The sequence below is a fragment of the Cariama cristata genome, unplaced genomic scaffold (assembly GCF_000690535.1).
Source record: "Cariama cristata isolate BGI_N322 unplaced genomic scaffold, ASM69053v1 scaffold15616, whole genome shotgun sequence".
NCBI classification, from domain to species: domain Eukaryota; kingdom Metazoa; phylum Chordata; class Aves; order Cariamiformes; family Cariamidae; genus Cariama; species Cariama cristata.
This window is the reverse complement of record NW_009623938.1, coordinates 22,832-34,642: the sequence shown is the minus strand read 5'-3', so window position 1 is coordinate 34,642 and position 11,811 is coordinate 22,832. Positions and strand designations below refer to the sequence as shown.

General features: G+C 42.2%; 1 protein-coding gene across 1 annotated transcript in view; it reads left to right on the top strand.

The window, feature by feature from the left end:
* Positions 1 to 733: 733 nt before the first annotated feature.
* NFRKB (nuclear factor related to kappaB binding protein) overlaps positions 734 to 11,811 on the top strand; it is a 17,040-nt gene continuing 5,962 nt past the window's right edge. Inside the window, exons 1-18 of the mRNA XM_009702976.1 lie at positions 734 to 903; positions 1,344 to 1,545; positions 1,644 to 1,771; positions 2,841 to 3,015; positions 3,209 to 3,310; positions 3,891 to 3,964; positions 4,384 to 4,468; positions 4,959 to 5,139; positions 5,332 to 5,440; positions 5,912 to 6,038; positions 6,952 to 7,017; positions 7,984 to 8,063; positions 8,149 to 8,192; positions 8,644 to 8,704; positions 9,690 to 9,864; positions 10,442 to 10,548; positions 10,998 to 11,121; positions 11,538 to 11,617. Coding sequence (XP_009701278.1) covers positions 769 to 903; positions 1,344 to 1,545; positions 1,644 to 1,771; positions 2,841 to 3,015; positions 3,209 to 3,310; positions 3,891 to 3,964; positions 4,384 to 4,468; positions 4,959 to 5,139; positions 5,332 to 5,440; positions 5,912 to 6,038; positions 6,952 to 7,017; positions 7,984 to 8,063; positions 8,149 to 8,192; positions 8,644 to 8,704; positions 9,690 to 9,864; positions 10,442 to 10,548; positions 10,998 to 11,121; positions 11,538 to 11,617 — 2,055 coding nt within the window. The 5' untranslated portion in view covers positions 734 to 768. The remainder of the gene's footprint in view (positions 904 to 1,343; positions 1,546 to 1,643; positions 1,772 to 2,840; positions 3,016 to 3,208; positions 3,311 to 3,890; positions 3,965 to 4,383; positions 4,469 to 4,958; positions 5,140 to 5,331; positions 5,441 to 5,911; positions 6,039 to 6,951; positions 7,018 to 7,983; positions 8,064 to 8,148; positions 8,193 to 8,643; positions 8,705 to 9,689; positions 9,865 to 10,441; positions 10,549 to 10,997; positions 11,122 to 11,537; positions 11,618 to 11,811) is intronic.

Below are 11,811 nucleotides of genomic sequence, written 5' to 3'. Positions count from 1 at the left end.
GGGGAGGGGGGGCTCTCACCTCAGAGGGGAGCCGGGAAGCGCTGTCGCGTCGAGACGCCGGTGTTGCGCCCAGAGCCAACGTAGCGGGTATGAAATGAGTTATTTTTCTGTGGTTTCTTAATGTCTGACGTGGTTTTAAGGGTGTTTTGGGTTTTATTTTCTTCTTCGTTTATGTTCATGGGCTTTCGTCCCAGCCTAGAGCTGCACAGCTGTTCCAAATCGTGCTTGAGGGGAACAGGGCTCTTGGCCCAGTCATAGCTGCACATTCAACCCGAGAGAAATCTTACCTTAGAGCCACGATTCGGTTTTGCACGTTAAAACCACTTTTAGGATTTAGGTGCGGTTTTTCGTGGCATATTATAGAATGGTTTGGGATGGAAGGGACCTTAAAGATCACCTAGTGCCAGGCCCCTGCCGTGGGCAGGGACACCGGGTTGCTCAAGGCCCATCCATTTAGCTCTGTTGACAACAGCTTCTGCAGGTGGGAAGCAAAATGAAATGGGTCACCTGTACTTTCCAGTCTGCCTGTACCGGGGTACGGTAAAAAAGATTCCTCTGTTGGCGTGATTCGCGTTGAAATTGAACAGTAAATTAATGCTGTAATATCTTACGTATCTCAGGGCCCAATTCTGTAACTTGTGTTTAAACAACTGCTTCATCAAACAGGGCTTCTCAGTTTCTTCCTCGGCTGGGGATGTGGCTGGGCTTGGGATTTTTCGGTTGTTGAGGATTTTGTCGCGTTTGTTCAGCAGCGGGAGAGGATAAAGAATGGACTCTCTGGATCACATGCTGACGGACCCCCTGGAGCTGGGACCCTGCGGGGAAGGAAATGGGACACGCATCATGGAGGACTGCATGTTGGGTGCCACCAGAGTTAGTCTGCCTGAGGACCTTCTGGAGGACGTGAGTAGCGCTAAGATACTTTACCTTTTCAGAGCCTTGATAAACAGTGCATTTAACTCCCTTTGTGGGGCTTACTGAGCAAACTAAAAAGAGGAGAAATGTTTCTGACTGTCCTGGAAAAGATGTCAAAAAGGGCTTTGATTAATCTCAGGAAAACATCTTTTAAAACCATTCTGTTATGTCCTTTTTCTAGATGACAATCTCTCTTATTTTAAAATGACCCTTAAGAAAGTTTTGTTCCTATGAGTTTTAAATTCATTTGCTTGTTGCTAGCAGTGTCGTTAATTTCCTCACTTTCCTCTTTATGCTCTGTTGTTTTCTGCATTTGGTGAGATGCTGTCTAGTGACTTGTGTTATTTAAGCACAGAAAGCCGTAAGAGCTAGGAAATTGTCGAGGACGCAAATACATTTTCTTCACTATTGTTTTTTGCTTTCTTTAGCCTGAGATCTTCTTTGAAGTTGTCAGCTTGGCTACGTGGCAGGAGGTCCTGACAGATGCGCAGCAAGACCACCTAAAAAAATTCCTGCCTCACTTTCCTGAAAACAACCGAGAGCATCAGAACAAACTCATCTCTGCCTTGTTCAGTGGTGAAAACTTCCGGTTTGGAAATCCACTGCACATCGCCCAGAAACTCTTTCGGGGTGAGCGAGTGTAATATAAAGTTCTCTGTATTTTGGGGATTAAGTTCTCAACTAGCAGCTGATGAAAACTCAAGTGTTTTTTTACCTCTTTCTTACAGATGGGCACTTTAATCCTGAAGTTGTGAAATACCGTCAGCTCTGTTTTAAGTCCCAGTACAAACGCTACCTGAGCTCTCAGCAGCAGTACTTCTACCGACTGCTCAAGCAGATCCTCGCTTCCCGCAATGTGAGTGTCTTCGGGGTGCAGTCATTGCTTTTTTGTGTTCCGTAATGAATAGGTTGTCTTTGCAACAAAGGGTCTTGGTATTTGTGCATTCACAATTCTCAGAGATCTTTCCTTTAATGAATTTCTTCATTCATTCATTCACACTAATGAGTTTCTGGTTTTCCAGTGTCCCTTGTAATATGAGAACACTAGAAACGTTGTGTTTGCAAATTTTAGGTTTTGAAATTCTCATAGCTCTCGCTTGTGTATAGTATCTCTTTTCCATGCCCACCTTGTTCCCTGCTTTTTGCATTTGCCCCTTTACACCTTACTGTCCTATTAACAGGTCTTTCTGCCTTCGTTTTCTACCATTTCTGTCGTTCTGAAACAAGTAATGTTGCAAAATACGTAGTTGAATGAATTCTCCAGCTTCACTGGGGACTGGTATAGAATAGAGAGAAAACTGATTCTGATGCCTGTAAATCCCTGATGAGGTCTTCCTCTGTGGATACGGTTGTCAGCTAATTATTACCAACTGAAATGTGTTCGTTGTAAATACTTGCCTGCTTATCGTTTCATTACGCTTAGACGTTGAAACGTATGGGATGTATGGATGAAGATGAAAATCTGTCTTTATAAACACCCCACAGTGATACGGGAAAAAGAATACGGCAGTGCGTAGGAAGTTATTTCTTCTGTATAAGGGGTAAAATGTTTTCTTTGAATGAGACAGTATTCCATGTCTGTATTACGTATTTGGCATGGAAACTGCACAAGTGGATCTCAGACCGATCATGAGTTTCTCAGCAGTCCACATAAAATGACAGTGAAGTATTATTAGGTGAGAAAGTGCAGAAATTTTGCTTTGCGTTTTTTCCCCCTTTAAATGGTGGTCTTAAAATGCTGGTTTTAAAATCTCATATGAGACAGGTACTGATACTTTGTAAGGGTTACCTTATAAAGAGCTGAGGTGTTTACTGCACCAACTCCACGTGTTAAACGTGATGAGAGTATGAGAGTTGAGCTTATCTGTTCTAGCTTACGACACCGTAGCTGAGACAGCTAATGTCACACATATCTCATCTCCCAGCACTTGCTGGATTTAGCTAGGAAAGGAGGCCCTGATATGACCCTGAGGAGAAGGCACGTCTCACCGACGTACGACACGGAAGAACGAGACAGACGGACGCATCGGCGCTACTTGAAGATTCTGAGGGAAGTGAAAGAGGAATGTGGAGATACTACCTTATCTTCTGATGAAGAAGGTAACGCCCTGAACTAAACTAAAGACTTGAGGTGTGAGTGGAGAAAGACGAATTTTTCATGTCGGGACAGCGTCTTTGATAGAAGAATGGAAACCGGACTCCAGTTTTATCGGCTGTGATCTAATGAACACGGGGTAATAGAATTATGTGATTGGTGCTGGGTCTTGCAGACCTAAATTTATTTCTCTCTTAGATCTAAGCTCCTGGCCTCCAAGTTCTCCAGCACGTTGTCCAAGTCCACCAGTTCCCCTGAGAGTGATCCCCACGTTGTCAACCTTGGACATGAAAACAGCAGGTAAGAACCAGACTAGGGGTCAATACGGATTTAGGGGTGAGAATTACTTTGAGACCCTGCAAGAAGTCAGTTTGAAAATCTGTTATTTGATGGGAAATCTTGTAATGCTTCATTTTTGCAGTCTGCAAAGCAGTTGGCTCTTCTCCTGGTTTATTTAATCTTTTTCTCATTGGAGGGGTAGCATTTTAACACAAGGGTCTACAGTTTGTGTGATACTACTGATTTTTCTGTTACATTTTGCATTGAATGACTGAATCGTTAGCATAGTCCAATTCAAAATATTTTGGCATATGTGCCGAGGGAATCCCTCCTAAGGTTACTGTAATCAGGTCTGCAAACCCTTTGTGCAGCACAGCTGGTTCTCACTTCTTTTCAACTCCATACTGGCATCAGCCATGATGACCCAAGGAAGAAAGCATTGAAATAAATCGGTTGATTAAAAGACTGATGTTCAAATAAGGAAAATTTAGTTAGTGAGATTTGGAGATTGTTGAAAGTGGGAATGGATAGGAAATGACATTCGAATCTGTAAAGTGACAATAATGGAAAACTGTGCAAATTGAGTGTTTTTTCGTTGCAGACAAGATAGAACTTGGGGAAAGTGATTTGAAGATGATGTTGAAGAAGCACCATGAGAAACGAAAACGTCAACCTGTAAGATGTCAAGAAGCCTGGGGGGTGGGACTACATTTTATCTGTTTGGTCTTTTATCTGTTGGCCGTAAAGTTCAGGGTACTTCTGGGTGACAAAATGATTGCTACTTTTTTTGTGCGCAACCTCCCTTTAGCCCTTTGTTGTAACGTGTATTTAATTGTCAGCCTATGTATGCAACTCCTGTTTGTGCTTATCTGTTTAGAAGGATTTTGTAATTTTCGCAATGTTTTTTTGAGAGATAAAATTTTGGATTTCAGGGTTAGAAGACTTACCAACTTTTATTGCAGTAAATAACTTTATAAGCTGATCCCGGATAAGATTGGGGCATTTCAGTACTTGGGTTATCTTCTGTACTCTTGTTGCTATCTTAACGTTTTGTCCATTCCCAATTTTAATTTCTATCCTGTTGTCCTGCGTAGGACCACCCCGATCTAGTTACGACAGACCTGACTCTTGAGGACATTATGACTCGAGTAAATGCTGGCCGGAAGGGTTCCTTAGCAGGTCGGTGGCTTGGACGCTGTGTTTGTGCTCTGCATGAATGTAGGGTATCCTGTGTGTGTGAAAAGCTAAGGAGGAAGGAGGTCTTGATAGATCGTTGTGTCCTTTTGCTCTTCACATAGCTAACTAACTACACTGGGGTTGTGAGTTGTTCCGTATCAGCTGCTCACAGACAACTCTGGTTTCCACAGAAGATGCTTCCAACTAATTGATGAAAGTTAATTTGTATCTCTGCTCTAAGCGGTTGCCTTTGCCTTTCTAATTTCATATACGGTGGTTTAAAAACTAGAGGTTTTCTATTTAAACACAGTGCATTGAGGAGAAAAATAAAGATTCGTGGAAATGACTGGGAAGATGGAATGAGTGATGTGTGAGTACGTGGACACTACATACAGTTCTGAATGTATGTTTACATATGTGGTTAGTTTATGCCTTGCTGGAATATGGTAAGAAACTTTCTAATTACTCTTCTCACCTTTTATCATATCTAAAGCCTTATTCGACCTCGCAACCCTCAAGAAAAAGGTGAAGGAAAAGGAAGATAAGAAGAAAAAAAAGCTGAAGATTATGAAATCCGAGATGGAAGATTTGGCTGACTCTCTTAGCAATGCGGATGGAATCCCACCGATGTCTCAGGATCCTTCCCCCATCCCTCTGTCGTCTGTCAAAGAGGAGTAAGTGCTTCAAGGGGCCCTGAACGCCTTGGAGAGAGCAACAGATGTCGCAGCTCAGATTCGTGTGGGACTTTTGCAGGCTTTGGTTTTGTGCAGAATGGGATGTGTGAAATGTGTGGTGTTCATCTTGGTACGTGAAGGTGAGTGAATACTCGGGGGACTTAGGCTGCTTGTGTTCTCTTTCCTTTGAAGACCTCTGGAAGACATGAAGCCATGCCTTGGAATCAATGAAATATCTTCCAGCTTCTTTTTCCTGCTTTTGGAGATACTGTTTCTGGAAGGACCTGCTACTCTCTCTGTGGTAAGGAACCACCCGCTTATCTAGGAATCTTTGCAGAAAGTAAGGTTAAGGGATAGAGGGGTTTATAGCTGTGTAATAGTGATTTTTCTCCAGAGTTGTCCTGCTATAAGTTATATTAAGATGTAGATTACATATTAAAGAAACTAAACCCTTTGGGAGCGCATACCGCATTCTGGTTTTAACATGTTTCGTAAATTTAGGCAGTTGAATCTGTAATCTTTCCGCACCCATTCTTTAGATGATGGTTAGATATATACTGTGTATTATGGGCAGAGATGATGGGGAGGTTTATTCCCCTTTTTGATATCTGTTGTGTGAAATACCATGTTATGGTAACTTGAAAAAGTCAGGTGATTTTTTTATATACTTAACAATCTTGTCCAGCCTGTGTTTAGCTGTTTTGTTCTCTATTAAAACAGCCATAGTTTAAAGTGTGAGATCTTTAACAGAATGTTTATTTTTCCTCTTCAGCTTGAAGATAAAGTTCTAGATTGGCAATCTTCTCCTGCCAGCGCACTAAATAACTGGTTCTCCTTTGCTCCTAACTGGTCTGAACTGGTTTTACCTGCCTTGCAGTACTTGACAGGTGACAGCAGAGGTAAGAATGGCTGTTAAAAATACTAATGATGTTTGTACCTCAGTTCTAATCAGTGCTGGTTTATATTGTAGCTCAAATAAACTTTTAATTTATCACTGCAATAAATCATGGTATTGTTGACAGCGTTTCTATGATAGGCTTTATGGCTTACATTTCTTGATTGTGGTAGACTTGTTTTTACATGTGGATAGACGATAAGACCCTGCTTGAGTCCCGAGTATGTGAAAACTTGTGTGAAATTGCCTCTAGACAGACAGTTTCTCCTGTTCAGATCACGCGTTTCAGGTGGGATGTTTGAAGCAGGAAGAAATCCGTCTGTTCCCGGTGCGAAGACGTTGTGGTTGTCTTTGGAGATAATAAAAAATAAACTAGATGATGCCTTGAGCAGTCCACTGGGAGCATGAAGTTGGCCCAGCTTTGACCTGGGGCTTGGACCAGCTAATCTTCAGGCGTTCCTGTCAAACTAAATTATTCTGTGGTTCTCATTTGCTTAGTGGGAAATTTTAAAGGGAGAAACAGTGTAGATTTTAGCGGCCTTTGCAGCATGGATGCTTAATGTTCTCCATAATGCTAGTGAGTACTGTAAATCCTGAGGTGGCTTCCCTTGAGCTCGGGAATAGTCACCGTACAGGAACAGTTCCTGGTGCCTCACAGCATGAACAGGGTCTCATCTGACAGCCTGTAGATGAAAGACGCATTATCCTGTTCTGTTCTTTTCTTGTGCTTGCACTGTTACTCTGAGATGCTGACCTTCCCTTTGGGCAAGTGTAAATTTAGGGATGCACTTACATAATCGCTTAAAATGCTTTACCTGTCATTATGAGTCTAACTCAACAGCTTGCGTTGCAACAGTAGGATTCGGGGGGTCGGACGATTGTATGATGTCTCTGACATGCACGTTTTTTCATTGTAGATGTTCCTTCCAGCTTCTCACCTTTTGTTGAATTCAAGGAAAAAACTCAGCAGTGGAAATTGCTTGGTGAGTATCTTGTGCTCTTCTATGATTTCTATTGCAGTAAAGGTTTGTTGTTTTCTCCAAGACTTTACTTTTCAGCTTGCTGCAGCCCAGAGAGGAGGACAAACAGAGCTGTTAATTCATTGGTTAGGCCTTTTCTTTTCTTTTAGCTGAGCAAAGATGTGTTTTGAATGCGAAGTTTTCACAAGTCAGCGGCAGCAGACAGAGAATAAGCGAGCAAAGGCAGTGGGCTGTATTTCTTTGTTGCTGAACTATGTTTATGTACCCTTCAAATCTGTCTGGACACCTTCGTATTGTCCCTTCTGTCGAACATACTTTCCAGTTGTTCAGAGTAATTTTTAATTATTACAATTATAAATGAATTAAGCTTCTCTGTGGGGCAAGCTGATACTATTCTCATTTTTAAAAATGGGAGCCAAAGAGAAAATGGATAATCCGTGTGCCTGGGCTCATACTGACTGAATTACAGATGTCTGGTGTTTATGTTTGTTCATTTAGCTGCTAGGCAGAACTTTCTGCTCTTAGCTATTGTGATTCGAGTGATCGTACCTGCAGGCTGAAACTGGGAGTCCGGAAGCTATTCCTCTGGTCCCTTTTGTAGTTTTTGGTGGAGGTTATGTAGGCATGTGTTTTTGCTCGTGGCCTCAGTGACTGGGATTACTTTGGAGAGTGGGAACCATCTGCAAGTATCGGGTGGTTGCACCTCGAACAGTATCTTGCCCGCTGTGCCAGGAGTTGAAGCACCGTCCTTTGTGCCAGCACAGGAGAATAACTAGGCTATAGCACTTTCCTAAGCCTGGATGTGTTCAGGTATTGAAATTGGAGCATCTGTGAAGTGTGGAAGATGCCTTGTGACTGGTGATGCATAGAGGGGGGAAAGGAGTAGGACGTGACTGGGAAGTACAAGCAGCCGGCTTCATAACAAATAAAGGACTTATATTTCCTATTTTTCCTGATGTCTCGGACTAGGTACTTGCCAAGATCACGAGAAGGAATTGGCAGCACTGTTTCAGCTCTGGTTGGAGACCAAAGACCAGACTTTTTTCAAAGTGAGTCAGAAAAAAAATCACCTTCTAGCAGCACAAAACCTGACTGAGTTCTATCCAAGACTGACATTTCTCTGTTGTTCGATAGGAAAATGAAGACAGCTCAGATGCCACAACACCGGTTCCCAGAGTGTAAGTACATAATACTGCTTGAAAGCTTTTGCAGTGCGTGCTGAAGCTATGAAGTTTGATCCTCGTGCCTCTGGATCTGAATGGCTGGTTGCTTAAAAGAGAAAGATTTTACATCATGGGGCAGGAGGGAACTTGATAGTCTGATTTTATAAAGTGGTAACTAGACTTCACAAAGTCAACTGATTTTCTCCAGGTTTGCATATATTATCAGAGCAAACCTGTAATCTAACGTTTGTCCTGATTAATGAGTTTATTTACAGTCCTTGCTTACCTTCAGGTAGTGCATAGAGCATATTTTAAGATCTCTCCAGGAGTTATTTATATTATCATAAATGCTTTCAGAATTTGTTCAGAAAAATTTGCAGGAAGGATGAGGTGACTAATCCTTTGGGGTGTTCTTTGGGACCGTTGTGGGCTTGTTGCTCAAAACTGACGGTGACCTTTGTTTCAGAAGGACTGACTATGTAGTCCGACCTAGCACTGGAGAGGAGAAGCGTGTGTTTCAGGAGCAGGTAAGAAGAGGATCTTAATTTTAAATGCACATGTTGAAACAGTTGGCTACTAAAACAAGAGAATTTTTATGGGATGGCAGTTTTATAGTCTACACAAACTTTGCTAATGTAAAGACTTAGTATGTTTCTTCTGCTTTGAAGTAGGTATCTTGGCCTTACGTAAAACTTGCTAACAATATAGCCTAGCTGCTTACTTCAAAACCACGTGTGTTTCCCGTGAGTATTGGGCAAAATTAATTGAAATTGGTAGTGCCAACCTTTCTGCCTCCTCTGCCTATGAGGATGACTTGTCTCTGTATTTTTTGGGCATGTATGAGTATGAGCAGAAGACAAGTGGCAGTAAGTGCACCCATACACTTAGTTATCTTGTCTGGAGTAGATGCAAGTGTGTGTTGTAGGGTAAACACATGATGACGATTCTTCTCCCTGGGTACGTGTGCTGGGTGCGTGCTAGAACATCCAGGTTAAATTTTGGAAATCTCTCTTTTACCAGATTAGAGGAGGAAGAGAGGGCTTGTTGCTGGGGAGAGGGGTGATTGTGGGGCAGAAGGGTTTATCTCTGGCAGCTCTCTAGTCTGTGCAGCTGCTTAATGTTCCCAGTGTATTGCACCTGCACGCTTGGGTTAGGTGGTGCTTTATATTCTGCTTGAATAGTAGTTTGTGCTTGTCTTGATCCCAAATAAGTTTATACAGCAGTATTTGAGCCTTTAATTTAAAAAAAACCCCCTTTCTCTAGAGGATGAGAATAACTTAACTTATAACATGAACGTAGCACAAGCTTTAAGACTTTATATTCTGCTTGAATAGTAGTTTGTGCTTGTCTTGATCCCAAATAAGTTTATACAGCAGTATTTGAGCCTTTAATTTAAAAAAAAAACCTTTCTCTAGAGGATGAGAATAACTTCACTTAGAACATGAACGTAGCACAAGCTGTAAGACTTTATATGTTTCTTTCTAAATTCAGTCCTCTTGTTTCCAAATACAGGAACGTTACCGTTACAGCCAGCCCCACAAAGCTTTCACTTTCCGTATGCATGGCTTTGAGTCAGTTGTTGGTCCTGTGAAGGGGGTGTTTGACAAGGAAACCTCATTAAACAAAGCCCGAGAGCATTCCCTCCTGCGCTCAGACAGACCAGCGTATGTCACCATCTTGTCCCTTGGTAAGATGTTGGCCAAAAAAATTGGTTTTTTAAAAAGAAAAAGGCTCCCTTGATCCCCCAAACAATGACTTTAGGAATCCACATTATAAAGGGAAAAGGTGGGCAGACGGGTATGACATAAGCGAAGAAGAAATGAATTATATGGAATAGAAGTCATGAAGTGCTGGGAGCAGGAATAACTAGAAAAGAAGGCATCTGTGTGTTCCTGTTGATCTGAGAGAAAATGGGAAATAGAGAGGAGAGTCCATGGGGCTGGCTGAAGCTAAGGCTCAGATAACTGGAAAACGAAGAGTGGTGGTTTCAGTACACTGTTGTGAAGTTGGGGCATTGGGAAGTCATCCTGGCGTTCAGTGCTGTTCCCCAAGTTCATCACTCCTAGCAAAAGCCGGCACAGTTGATGTACTTTAAAATGGCCCTTTATAATCTCTGCTCGTGTCTCTGAGGGATCACGGGGGCTAGATTTTAGTGAGCAAGTAGGCACTACGAGAGCAAGGATAAGAGAGACGTATCTGCTGAAGTACTTGAATACAGCTGCCTAGCTACGGCTGGAAGTACAGGCTGTGATTTTGTGTTTTAGTTCGTGATGCTGCTGCTCGCCTTCCTAATGGAGAAGGAACTCGTGCTGAAATCTGTGAGCTACTTAAAGATTCCCAGTTCCTAGCTCCCGATGTCACAAGCGCTCAAGTAAGTTGGATGTCACGTCTGGCCTCTAACAGATTCTCCTAAAAATACACTGCGCAGACCCGGGCAGTATTCAGTGGCTAAGACCCAATAATTTTTACGCTGCTTTGATTAGCAAAAGGGAGCTGTGTACTACTCTGGTGAGCTGCTGCAAATCTGCAGCGAACTCTGGATGATGAAAAAACAGCTAGAAAAGCCACAGAATTAACTCACGTTTTAGGTTCAGAAGAAGGTGGTTTTCAGAGCTTTCAACTTTGGTGGCAGCTCCGTTTAATTCAAAGTGGCAAACAGCATCGTATGCTACAACATCTGCTCTCAGTCAGTTCTTACTCAAATTAAGGTTGCTAGCAGCTTACTCGGGTTTTATGCCAAACAGGATTACTTTTCTGTTTGTGGCTTTTGACTAGCCCAGCCAGGGACATCTTGTAATTCTGTGAATTCTGAACTTTCAGGTTAATACTGTTGTTAGTGGTGCTCTGGATCGATTGCATTATGAGAAAGATCCCTGTGTGAAATATGATATTGGACGCAAGTTGTGGATCTACCTGCACCGGGACAGGAGTGAGGAAGAGTTTGGTAAGCCTGGCTCGGTGATATCTTAAGAATTGAAAACGTTTATAAATCTCTTGAGCTTCTTCAGTCAAGCTGGATAATGAACAATAATTTGTCAGTCTAGCTTTTTTCTCTAGTCAATTTGCTAATGTTAGCCCATCAGCACTTAAATCCAGTCTTGCAGACCAGTGTGTCAGTTTGCAGTATTTATTTGAAAAATAGCATCCCTTGTACAAGAAGTGCAGATGTATGTACATTCGCAACTTCTTATGTGTCTTATTTTGAGCCTCTTTGGCTAATTTTACTTGATATTTTTCTTTGCATGTGACTATGTATGTTTGATTTATTGGCTGAAGATGAACTCAGCGTTGTGAATTGGCCTCTTTCTTAACTCGGTTTGCTTGCGTTCAGGAGCTCTAACCATTAATTTGTATTTGCAGAACGGATTCACCAGGCTCAAGCTGCTGCAGCAAAGGCCAAGAAAGCTCTTCAGCAGAAGCCAAAGCCTCCAGCTAAAATGGTGAATTTCTTTGCACAGGTTTACACAGATGCTTTTGGGGTTGGGAAGGAGATAAGGGCTTAATTTAACCCTTAAATTCTGCATCCGTTGAGGCAGATCCATCTATGGCTGATGAAAATGACCACATATTTGAGTTAGCAGTTCGTTATGTCTATGAATGCCAGTGTTGGTCTGGCACCAGTGCACAAAATGAA